General features: G+C 36.6%; 1 protein-coding gene across 50 annotated transcripts in view; it reads left to right on the forward strand.

Moving 5' to 3' along the window:
• adgrl2a (adhesion G protein-coupled receptor L2a) overlaps positions 1-13,173 on the forward strand; it is a 91,420-nt gene that overhangs the window by 36,615 nt on the left and 41,632 nt on the right. For 38 of the 50 annotated variants that reach the window (XM_032525494.1, XM_032525448.1, XM_032525450.1 and 35 more), the window contains exons 4-5: positions 10,440-10,549; positions 11,994-12,053. In XM_032525494.1, the coding sequence (XP_032381385.1) occupies positions 10,440-10,549; positions 11,994-12,053 (170 nt within the window). The remainder of the gene's footprint in view (positions 1-10,439; positions 10,550-11,993; positions 12,054-13,173) is intronic. The other 12 variants (XM_032525451.1, XM_032525495.1, XM_032525492.1 and 9 more) reach the window with 1 other exon arrangement.

Here is a 13,173-nt window from a genome sequence, read left to right on the forward strand (position 1 = left end):
TGTGTGTGTGTGTGTGTGTGTGTGTGTGTGTGTGTGTGTGTGTGTGTGTGTTACAAAGGGGAAAAAAAAAGTTTGTGCTAAATATGTGTGTCTAAAATATTTTTGGTATCATAAATCATTATAATACAGCAACCATACTCTCAAATTTGGCCACCAGAAACTAATGGCAGTGTGTAAGCTGCACGTACCTTCTGGCTTTTGATACAAAAAGTGGAAAGAATAGGTGGCAGTCTGCTATAGCTTCTATAACTTCAAATATTTGGATTCCAGATGCAGTGTCATACCTACATCTTAAAAGCTATAGTTCTTTTTTTGTATTTAGATTTTACTTACAAAGCATTGGATCATTTTATAAAATACATTGCACTGTTAAAGATTAAATGACCCTGCAGTGTATAATATAATAACAATAAGCTTGCTCTGGCTTGACAGAATACAACATTAGTTGTAGTACTGCTTACATGTTAAAACATTAATTAAATATGTAATATGATGTAATACTTTTTTTTAAATTTGCACATTATTACTTTTATATTTGATGATAATGTTGATAACACTTCTGTACTTTGACTTAAGTAAAATGTTGATTGCAGTACTTGATTGAGTACTTTTATCCTGTTTTTAGCTTTTACTTAAGTAAAAATCTGAATACTTCTTCCGCTACTGGCATTTCCTTAACTTTAAGATACTTAACCTTTGGTAAATCCTGTTGGTCAGATTAGGGGAAGGCCTGATTTAGAGATTGATCATTGCCAAAGACCACAGAGATGTTCCACATTTTAAAGCCTCGGTCTCTGTAGCTATCATCCATGTGCAAAGACTGATGATTTATTGCGGAAAACAAACCCACGGAGGTGCATGGCACACATGCAACTCAGTTGGGTTCTACTGGTAACACCGTATACATGAGACCAGTGGTCATATAGGGATGCCATGTGAGCTGGTGCAGTGTACAGGATGGAATGACATATGAATGCCACAGAGAGAGAAATTGGATGGTATGAGACCGTCAGCAACTCTGGCAAGCCGCCTTGGGAAATTAAAAAAATAATGAAATAAAACAGTAGAGCCCTTGTATTCAGGGGGTTTATTGTCAAGCCCTGTTTGATGAAGTCAGATAGCTGACTCGCATTGTCTGTCTTGAAAGGCTGCAACCTGCCTGCTCTCCGCTTGTGGCCCTGTGTATTACGCTGCCCTCAGCCTTGCTCATACAAAAACAGTCCACTGAAACACAAGTACTGACCCAGCAGGAGCCACCTCACAACAATCCAAAACAGTCTTGTCGAAACGCACTCCACCAGCTCTGGTTCATTCCTCATATACATATCCTGAGAGTGCCAGAGGCCGTAGTTCAGATGTTATTTTAAATGTGTTTTTAGCATTTCAGTAACTGCTGAGCTATTGTACTCAGAGTAAAGAGAGAAATATGTGTGTTCCAAGAAAACGTCTTGTGATACAAATGTCAGACGTGCGGGTTAAAAAAATCAAACAAAAAAGTACCTCACAAGAGTTCACATCTGATACCGCAGAAAGAAATCCAAAAGACATCTACTGATAAAAAAAACAACGTGATTGGCAGATATTTACATAAAGTTGCATACATAGATAATTTCTTTGTTAGTGTAAACGTTTTTGTGCGATATATAACCAAATATGAGATTAATGTGATTATTTATAGAATAGAATAGAATAGAATGCCTTTATTGTCATTATACACAAGTACACGGTACTTGTGCAACGAGATTAAAGCAATCCCTTTGCAGTGTTGACACAAAAAATATAAGAATATAACAGTATAAAATATAACAGTATAAAATATCAAAAATATAAAGTCAAAGATATAAAGTGTAGTGACTGTCAAGTATACATATATAAATCAGCTTGAATAAGCATAGGTAAGTGTAAGTGTTATGTTAACTTATAGATGTTAGATATTTTACATATATAATATAAACATATGTTATGTGGTCTATATCATAAAAGCAGTGTTTGTGGAATCAGTGCAGAAATTTAAAACGGTCCACTGTCATGGAAATAGATTCTAGGACAGCTTGACAAATGTCCAAGATTGCATATGGGACTAATTAGTGATTTTTTTTCATCATCTCTTGTCCATTTATTTACAGAAATAGACTAAATAGGAAGCAAATGTAATGCCTCTACTGCCAAAAATAATTATCCTCAAACGAGAAATGTGGTCAACTTTTTTTGTGCTGGTTTGGAATGTAATGTTTGTCTCAAGGTCTGAGCTCTTCACTTCTCCACAATTCAAAACTCAGGGTCTGCTGCTGAGGCTAACCCAGCTGAAAATTCCCATATGTGAGGCAACCCAGTGCACACATTATGTAAGGAGAAAAAAAGTATTTCCTCCTGTACAGTCCACTAAGAAAGGATTGAAGAGATAAAATTATTTGTTGCCCTAATTAGCCTGTCCTACTAATTTAAGTGTGTGGGGAAAAATCACATTAGCACTTGGGTGGAAAACTGTGCTCACTTTTTAAACATCCGAAATTAACGTGATCCTGAAGTGTGGAGAATTGGAATGAGGCTTCACTGAGTTTGATAGATCCTGTTGGCACTCCAAGTTGTTTATATATCTGGCTGGCATATTATATTCATGAGCACAATGATTTTATAAAAATAGCCTTAGGATGGTTGTGGCTCAATTAGAACATTCAGCTGCAAGCAATTAGTTGACTTAAGTGGGTGATAATCTGTACAGGAATTTTTCATGTGGACACCTCCCCAGCAGATGTGAAACTGCATGGCAGTACAGTTTGAAATAATTAATGAATTGATAATAATATCCAGTAAGGTTTTTTAATGTTCTTCAGGAATTTATTTCTTAATAATTACATTTCGTCATCTGCACTGATTATAATGACGATTGCAACCACAACACATTCTTACCACAGGTGACATCTTCTAGATTAAAACTGTAATTTAAATTGCATTTGACTAATACTGTGTAATACATTTAGTTGTACATGTACTAGTAACCATCTGGTGCTTACCTGCCATTGATGTAATTCTGACCACCACTCCTTATCACAGTAGCTTGAGGAGTAGTAAGAATGACAGTGACACATCTTGACCAATCATTGTCACAAAAAGAACATATTAAGATATGCAGTATGAATAAGTGGCTTACATCTATTGATTTGTCCTTGACTAATGAGCTTCATCGTAAGTATTCGATAACAAGGTCATCGATTGCTGTAACATAACATGGCTGCGCCCTGCCGTGCATGTGGATCATGGGTTTTGTAAAGAGCACATCATTGACAAGAAAGATCAAAGCAGATAGCTCTATAATAGACAATGCAAAATTCATTAGTGGTGGGATTAGAGGACAGCTAGTAAGTTAATAACTATCATTTCAAATGATCATCACCCTTTGGTAGTTAAAGGTTTTTATTTTGTAATGATCAGCTTGAATGTGGCAGATTTTTTAAAACATTAAGTTAATAGAGTTGTTAACATGTGATTTATAATGTTAAAATGAACCAGCAATATTAGCATGGAATTGTCAATAAATGTGAGGCAGTTCTGGAGAGTAAATGATGCTGCTCACACTATTTATATCAGTGACAGGACTGCTTGCAAGGCTCTCCGAGGAGCTCCATTGCTGCCGCCTGACAGCACACTGCCTTGGTCTTCCTCTACAGAGTTAGTGTTTATTTAAAGCGCAGCAGATTAAGATTTCATAAAGATCCAGATTCAGCTTGGGGTGTACATGAGTTCATAAGCCACGAAACTGCTCTCTACTCAAGACTATGTTGGCGATGATGTGCCAGATTTAAAAGTGTATCAACTGTCATCAGTGGCTGTCATTAGCCAAACAGCTGCTTATAGCAGCAAATACAAATGCCAACAATAATTGCTATGAAATAATATAAATAAAACACTTTTTCACTTATTAAAATGTGGGGAAATAGATTTTGTTAGGCTTACCGATAAGTATTTAATAGCATGATAAATTAATGTGACAATAGAGTTGGGCATCATGACAGTATATTGTGAACAGTCATACCATATTTGCCATAGCATCGTCGCTATCATTTGAACAATTCTGGATGTACTAGACCATTGTGGGCAAAGGCAATGTGCAGGACTGCTTTATGATCATATTATATTTTTGCATCAATGTGATAATTTACCCAGATTTGTCAGATATTTAATTGACTGGATTTGCCCAAAACAGACACTTCTGTGTGGTTATTTCTATGCATAAAGTCGTTTAAGTTTCCAAACAATTTTATATGTCATGATATAAGTCAATATCCTAATACAAAACATGTATCATGACATTTTTTTAACCATATGTCCCACCCATATTTAACAATATTAATAGTATTAATATTGTTGGCCTATATGAGATGCAATTTATTTCACCAATGTTTGAAGTAATACCCTTTTAAAACCTTGAATTTCAGATGAATCAAACATCTAAAATCATTATTTAAATGTCTTCGATCCTGCCTGTCTTATTAAAAGGTCCCATACAGTATTTGTCTAAAGTATTCACCCCCCTTTTTCATGTTTGATTGTGTTCTAATTTGATTTGATTTGGCTTATTTTTTTTTTAATGTCTGATCAACATAAAATGATTCTTTCATGTCAAAGTGAAAACAGATCTCTACAAATTGATCTGAATTAATTAAAAGTATAAAAACGTAAAATATGTGTTTGCATAAGCTTTCCCTCCTAAGGGATGCACCTTTAGCAGCAATTACAGTCTTGAGTCTCCATGTCAGCTTTAGTCAAGTCTTCTTCATTCTTCTTTGCTAAACTGCCCAAGCTCTGTCCGGTTGCACAGGGATCATTAGTATCCAGCCTTTTTTAGGTTCTTGATCTGAAATCTGACATGGCAACTCCAGGACAATAAAACTTTAGTTTTTAAGCCTTGTAGCTGTATGCGTGGGTGTGGTAGCATTGCATTCTGCCGTCTTCTAAAGGTCACATTTAGACCTGCAAAATGTCACAATAGTATTTCCATTGACTTTAGTGCATGGCAATGTACCTTTTGTTGCTTTAAAAATCAATAGGTGAGACGGACGGATGTGAGTCAGACAGCCTTCCTCCTGAGTCTGTAAGAGCCTGGAATCCCCCCGTTGAGCACCATTGGTAGCTCCAGTAAATATAGCATAAACACAAGCATATGACAGTAATTACAAGTTTCTGGGATGTCTTATCCGGATATTGGGTCAGACCTGAAGTTGAAAGCAGGAGGCTAATGGTTAATTTATAACAACCTATTTCCTGAAACACTATTGGGCCACCCCTTAAGGAAATGGTCTAAATATACTGATATTGGAGGTGATTATACATCCAGCATTTGTGTGTTTTTGTGTGTCCTGTTTGCAGCAGATTATTTCTTTCGCTGTCATTTTGTGGCCCTGGAAATGATTTAATTTTTCAATGGCCTGTCTGCTATCAACAGGCTTGCCTCTTGAGAAAGATGTCAGCCTTGATAATTGTGCCATGAACCTCATCAGCATTTCAGATGAAATGGAGCTAGACGGGTCACTTTGAGTTTAAGAGACACTAATTTGATTGAAATTCAAACTGGGAGCATCAGGAAGTAGATTGTGCCTTTTCTGTAATGTGCTCTCCTCACTCATGTCGCTTTTCTCCTCCAGTTACACGTCAATTGTTTCTCTGCTGATGCTATTTTTTTATATTCTGAATTAGAAATGGCTGCTTAGGCTTCCTGAACGCTATGGAGTGTTGAGGGAAAGCAAATTGAGCAATGGGGGCAAAACAATTTAAGGATTCAGAAATTAAGGAGTCTAAACTGGCCGTGCCACATGAGCAGTGCATGACGTGTCACATCATGAGAGATCCCCATGACTGTCTGTACTAGTTCAATTTAAAAGCAGTGCTTTCAAAGGTATAAAGACAAGACTACACTATTCTCAGGGATTTCTTTTGTAAAGTACCAACCTTTGCCTTGGTAGACCAAGCCTATTGCCTTCTAAAGGATATTAAGTTTTGTTTAAAAATTCAATAGATTCATATTTATTCTTACCCATATATATAGCATTTTACAGAAATATAATACATATATGAGATCTAAAAACTGGTGACGCTGTTTTTAAATTCAGATTCCTCAAACATATCTTGTACCTGACATATCTGGTGATAACAATATATTTGTGATAATTTAATACCCATCAGTGTGGCTGCTTCACTAAATAATGTTCATTTGTTCATTTTTGTTGAATGTAGGGGGGGATGCATATAGAGTAATTGTAAATTAAAGATATTTCAAGTTTAAATGTACACAGGTTTGTCTGTCCAAGCATAGCTGATCTGTACTCTGCAGCATTTAAAAAATAACATTGACATTGTATTCGTTCTTGGACATGCATTAGTAAAAAACAGATTACAGTCTTTTATGGTTAAGGCAGGCTTTAGGCTATGGTAACGGCTTTTATTAAATTTGTTAGTGGAAATAGAGTTTGTTGAATTCTACTAAAGTCAATTTATTATTCATTTAGCACATTATCTTCATGTCCAATTATTCCTCTGACATGCTTTATGATGGCAGTGGAAGAGGTTAAATTGCATTGTGGATTCATGGTATCAGGAGTGCTATCACTTACACCTTGTTGGCATCTTATCGCACCCCTTTCCTCTGTCAGCAGGGAGTGCTCATTTTTAAAGGAGATTTGCATCAAATCTAAGAAGCATTTTCTGTGACACTCTAATTGTACTGATATCTGCCTTTCCCAAAAGGTCAGAGATGTGATGGGATTACATTTGGGATACTTCAGCGTGATTAACTGGCTGGTAGAGGAAATGGAGGCAATCAGAGCATAAAGTAGCTCCATCCTGCCCTTATTTAAAATTTAAAAAAAAACTACACTATTTTTGAAACTGAAAAATCTGACTGTTGTTTATTTTTTAAATAAATGAATCTTAAAGTAATTGACGGATACAAATAGCTTTAGGATTTTAGCCAATTTGGAATGTGAAACTCTAGTTAAATTCAAAGTGTAGAGTTCTGGAAACCATAGCTGTTTTTGTTGCTTTTTAAACTGGACAACCCTTTACCATTTCATACCACAGATGAGTTAAACATAGTTGTACCCGTTTGTAAAAATAACCAAATATTTTATTGATATTAGCCAATACAGATACATTCCCACACAACTGTGTAATGTCGCTCCTAAAAAAGGCAACTTGCCTCATTACTTTATATGGATCCCCTTTCCAACTGGCTAATTATTCTTTCTATTGCATTACAAGATAAAATAAATTAGCACTCTTTCCACTTTTTCTTCAGTAAAATTCTGTTAAGCAGTCAAGGTATTTATAGAGATAGAATGTTTCACTCTGGAGGAAAGTGGAGAAAAGCTTCCTTTGACTTAATATTCATTATGTACATGATTAATTACTATATAGCCTCAGACTATCAAAAGATAGTCAGAGATATCATATTTTACATGTATTTAATTAGTGTGTACTTTGAGACCTGTGCTCTGGCAGGCCCAAATACTGAACTTTCTATGGGAGGAATTTCAATTACATGCTCTCTCTCAAATTGAGGGCTAGGACTATGCATGGAAGAAGTCATTAGGGCTTTTTCAATTGGTCTCAGGAGATGCCTAAGGTTTCACAGATGAGAAGGAATCAGTCACACAATCCCATAGATCAGGGCGCTCCTGCTCCACTGCTCCAAAATTAGGGCAATATATCAGAGAGAGCTATCAACACTTATGTCAACATTGTTTCAAAAGAAATATGAGGTGTTTTTTTCCCCAGTGCTTATGTCCTGTTGTTAAATACATTTGCCTGAGATACGATGGCAGGTCTATGTCTCATTAGTGTCATGAATTTTATTTTTGATATCATTCTGTTTCATATGCCTAATATAAACCAGGCAGTCATGTCCTGGTCTCATTGGAATCTGTTAGATAAAGCACTGTAATATATATTGCTCCTGCATGATATGCTTATGCATGAGCAAGGGGACAGACTCATCAAAGTGACCATATAATATATGGAAAGTGCTGCAGATCATGAAATATTACCCACAAAAACAAGCAGCGTATTATGGGCCCAGCATGAGGTACGTGTTTTAATTCCAAAAACAAAGTAATTCATTTAAATGAAAACAAATACAATATGCTGCGATTTATTTTTAAATATGGATATTTATACTATTTTCCCAACTGTATTTTTAGACTTGGTATATTCATATTTATCACTCTACATGCTCTGCACACCCATATAAGCATTATTTTCATTCATATAACTAATATCTTGAGTTTTCCACTTTTTTAAGCTGTGAACTTTGCACGTAATTTTGTACTACATAATAAAGAAATGTTGAATCTTGGATCTTTTCAATATGCTGTTATAATCACACATGAAGGTGATTAATAAAGTGAAATGCTCTTTGCAACCTCCACTAAACATAGATGTACACACACAGATATAAACCCAAATATGTGTCATTATGGCACTGTGATATAAAACACTGCTCCAACATTGGCAAAAGTAAAAACAAACTCTTATCTATTTCGGTGGGGGGAAAAATGATTCTCTATTAAGTGTATTTGAAAAAAAAGTGTGTCTGAAGTACTTTAATTGGCATACATGCTATGGAGAAATAGCACAAGAGGAAGAGAAATCTTTGTGCTTGAAAAAAAGAAATAAAGTAATGGCTAATGCCATACTCTGCCGTTAATGTGATTTATTGTTTTAGAAAAAATTCAAAACAGGAACCATTTGTTTAAGTTGTTTAATAATGTTTTTGTGCTGTAAACTATAAAATCTTGCAGCTACTTGGTATGCAGCTAAAATGTGTTTTTTCCCTAATCTAAAACCTAAACAATTCCCCCACCTGCATCTTTTCAATGCTATATATCCAGACAGTAAGCAACTCTCCACTGTCCCACTGCGCTACCTAATATTATATTAATAACATTTGGACACAGCGCGGTGATTACCTCAGCGGCCCAAAACAAAGCTAAAGCACAATACAATGCAACCAGTAATACATTTTCCAATGATCTACTGTAAATGGGCGCACTGGTCTGTGATAAGAAGAAAGAAAATATTATCTCTGGTCCCTGCTAAATCAGCAGAACAGAGTTATTGATCTGGCCCCTCACGTTGCCAATAGAATTTTAAGTCCCCTCGGTAGCAAAGATGGCTTGCTGGCGGTATAGATGTCATTATCATGATTTCAGTACAGCAAAAGGGCGGTCACCTGCCATTCCCCGGGCTTCAGAGCACACCAAAAGCTCAATTAGAATGTCTGCTCTCCAGATGTAAAAGGCCGTGACTGAAATAACCTTTTGACACTGCTTTGCATGGCTGGTGAAATGGTGAAAAACAAAATGTATACTGTATATGCAATAGCTAATAATACTTTAATACCTCCATGTGATTTCTCATAATTACATTTAGGGAATCTTGGATCTTAATGTGTAAAAAAATGTGGCGCACATTTTGCTATGCACAGAACTCATTCTGATCATATAAAAATGTTTTTGGAAAGATGCATTAATCAGTATTTTGGTATTTCTGATCTTTTGGTTCAAGAATTGGAGGCTGCAGTAGAAATCATTAATGAGACCTTTGATGGCATTTTGGGTGCAAATTCAAGAGCCTCATCTAGCCACTCAGCATGTAGACCCATTCATAGAAGGACCAAGCTCAAATCAATAAGTTGGGACTTTTGAGTAAAACAGAGATTGTTTATCCTGTCCAAATGCGCCCCACCAAACATAATTTCATTTTTTATTTTATTCACAGATTTCCAATTGCAAGAGAGTCGTTACATTTACCACACACACACACACACACACACACACACACACTCACACACACACTCACACTCACACTCACACACACACACACACACACACACACACACACACACACACACTATTAGTGATTAAAGAACTGTGTAACTGCAAGATTCATTCAGAATACCAGCAATGTAATACACTTCTGGCCAGTTATTGACTAGACAGGTAACATTTCATTATGACAAAGTCTTTTGTGGAATCTTTCATTGGCCTTAACACATTCAAACACATAATACAAGCTCTTAAAAAAGACACACAGATTAGCCCTGCGCACAAAGGACCTCTTTTGCATCATACACATAGTGGAGAAGACCTAATAGGCAAGCACTGACTGAAAAGCAATAGAGTTGGTCATTGAATAGCAATGCTATGTGGTAACGACAGTATTTCTTTGTTGGGGAATTTTGAATATTTCCCATCCTGCGAGAAAGTCAAGAATAGATGCTTTTGCATTTCTGTGCTCCACTATCACACTCAACTGTGTTTTAACATGTTATGCATTTAATTCCTGTGACTATTTTCTTTGTTTAAAAAAGACTAGCATAGATGTATTTAGGCACATTATTCATTGTTGCTGATTTAGTTTCCATCTCTTTGTTTCCCCCTTGTCAGATGCAACAATCGGACCCAGTGCATTGTGATCACAGGTTCTGATGTCTTCCCTGACCCCTGTCCAGGGACCTACAAGTACCTGGAGGTCCAGTATGAGTGTGTGCCCTACAGTAAGTATGACCCTTCTGCCAGGAATTGAAAACTCCCCCTCCCCTTAACACTCCCATACTCTTCTATCCCCTCTCTGTTTTGTGTTTCATACCATACCCTGTCTCATTTCTTCTTATTGCCTTGTTCGGACAGTCTTTTCTCTTTGTCTGCAACACCTTCCAGCACCATTTTCCTCAGTCTCTTCTTCTATCTGTGTCACACCATGAACTTTTCATGAAATATGACCTGTAAAACCCTATGGTCTTCTTTCTGTACTGCCTTTATTATTGATAGGCTCACCGTGTTTCCATCCATTCAAAGAGTCTGGTTATGAGGTAGCAAAATAGAGGGAGGCTAGAGGAAGTCATGCTGACTCTCCATAATGGGAAGCGAGTGTTTCATTACTCAAGTCTATCAGACGCAAAACACAGCTCCCCTTGATGGCTTAATATACATCCATACAACAGGTGTTGAAATATGTTAACAGATGCTTCATTATGTAACGGAACAGAATGGCTTCACTCATAAGTGAACAAGATAATATTTCATCTAAAGAGATAGTGTTAACATTTTGTCTGTTCCTTGGATGCTAAAATATTCATTGCTCCCAAACAATCTTTAGATTGCCCTTTGAATAAAAATTCCCCATTTGTCCTTTAAGCCATGTTCATTTGCAATTTGTGAAGGAAATTCCGCCACATAACCTTTACTAACTGATTAATGACAAAGATTTAGAGGAATTGCCAGAATCACTAATCAGGTGGAACTGCAATAATTAGAGTGGGAGTGGTGGTAAGTTTTTGGCAGCTCTTGTACATTTATGTTAGTATTTTGTACAGTGATGTTTTTAGATGTTTCACTTTTGAATCAACTCAAAATGGAAGTTTAGACAAAAATATATAAAATGCATCTTTATTCTACAGTACTTTTTATTTTCAACATATTTCTTCTACATTGCTCATTGCCAGTATACCTGTCCAAGCTGTTTCCCTCAGTGTTGCATTAGTGAATATCATTAGATTGTGAAACTCATTACAACGTAAAGGTCAACCTCTCTGAGGCTTTGAGGACCTGTACTCAAAAATGAAATAAGCAATAATGAGTATTTTAGTCCACCTTATTGAGCAAGGCCAAATCCTACAGATTTACCCTTAAACTGCTTGTATTGTTTAATGTTTTCACTCAACTCATAGTCAAGTGACGTATTGATCCCATGTCTTGCTGTGTTACCTCAAACCACAATAGTAGGATTAGCCTCAATGTGCACTCATGTCCACCCACTGTTATGATTGTCTTTTGCCTCCTTGCAACAAGGAAAGACTGGCTTGATGTTGTAAAAAAATAAGTTTCTACCCAAGGACTCTCCGTTCTGGCAAAGTCTATCAACAGAAATTCCGAACAGGTCCTTTACTCTAAGCAGTTTCAAACATGCATCTCTGTAGCCCCATCTTTTTGCTTCTCAAGGTCCATGCCCAACAAGAGTAGGACCACGAACACAGAATGTGTCCTATCGCAACTGCCCTGGTAAGTGCTTAGTGTTCTCCCAGTCTGACCCAGCCCACACAAGCCCAGCCCAGCCTTTCCCACTCAAGTCCTATTGTAAAATGTGATAGATTGTGATTTATAGGCAAATTTTGTGTTGTTTTTTCCCCTCTTACCAGTCCTTTGTGTCATCTTCACCAAAATAGAATCCATATACCATATAGATCATTTTGTAGTCAGAGAAAGGCAATCATAGGGGGAAATTACTTACTAGAGTTTTCAGATGGGATAGCAAAGACTTTACCACAGTTTTCAGATAGAATAGATCATACTGTATGCCAAATACCAAGATTTGTGATTAAAAACATTGCAGTGGTTCAGGAGCTTAGGATCCCCTGGATTTGCTGGGATACAAGACTTGAGAAGTTGTTTTGCAAGACAACGTATAAAATCCCCATTAAGCTGATCAGCGACGGGACCGCAGACAGTGTCCTCGTGTTGACTAGTAACTGCTGTCCCTCAAAGTCTATCTGTGCCATGGAAATTTAACCAGCAGTTTATTAACATAATATTATACACAGTTGTTTTCTGTCTCAATCATTGACTGAATGTAATGTGGTAATTAATTTGTTCTGTTGTCTAAGCCTTTGCATAATCACACAAACAATTTTGGATTTTTCACTTCTGTGCAAGTGGCCTTTGCAACAAGTTGCCTACATGTCCACCATTTTTATCATTTTGGCTTCATAATTTAGTTCTTGTCACAAAGTGCCCTCATTAGCAACTTTTCTTCATGTTCCAGCCAAGGATGTAAATTTTGCCTTCACCTGGCACTGAGTCACCCTATAAATTGTCACTAGTAATTGCTTGACTCAGGCAACATAAAAGCATACATTTCATTAAGACTGCTCTGTGCAAACTATTTTTAAAAAAAGCTGGAGAAAAAAGAAAGAAAAAATTCTACCCTTGGAAAACTGTAGAGTTGCAGTGGGCATAAGCAGTCCTCAATTCTAATATTTTCATATTTTCATCACACTCTAATGCCAGTAAACCCCCTGCTCCACATGACACTGATGACCAGATTATGAAAATTGAAGTTAAGCTGTAACAGCAGGATTTTTGGGTCCCCTTTGGTGCTTTTGTTTTTGTGTTCAGTTCCCCC

Source organism: Etheostoma spectabile, chromosome 9 (assembly GCF_008692095.1).
Source record: "Etheostoma spectabile isolate EspeVRDwgs_2016 chromosome 9, UIUC_Espe_1.0, whole genome shotgun sequence".
Classification (NCBI taxonomy): domain Eukaryota; kingdom Metazoa; phylum Chordata; class Actinopteri; order Perciformes; family Percidae; genus Etheostoma; species Etheostoma spectabile.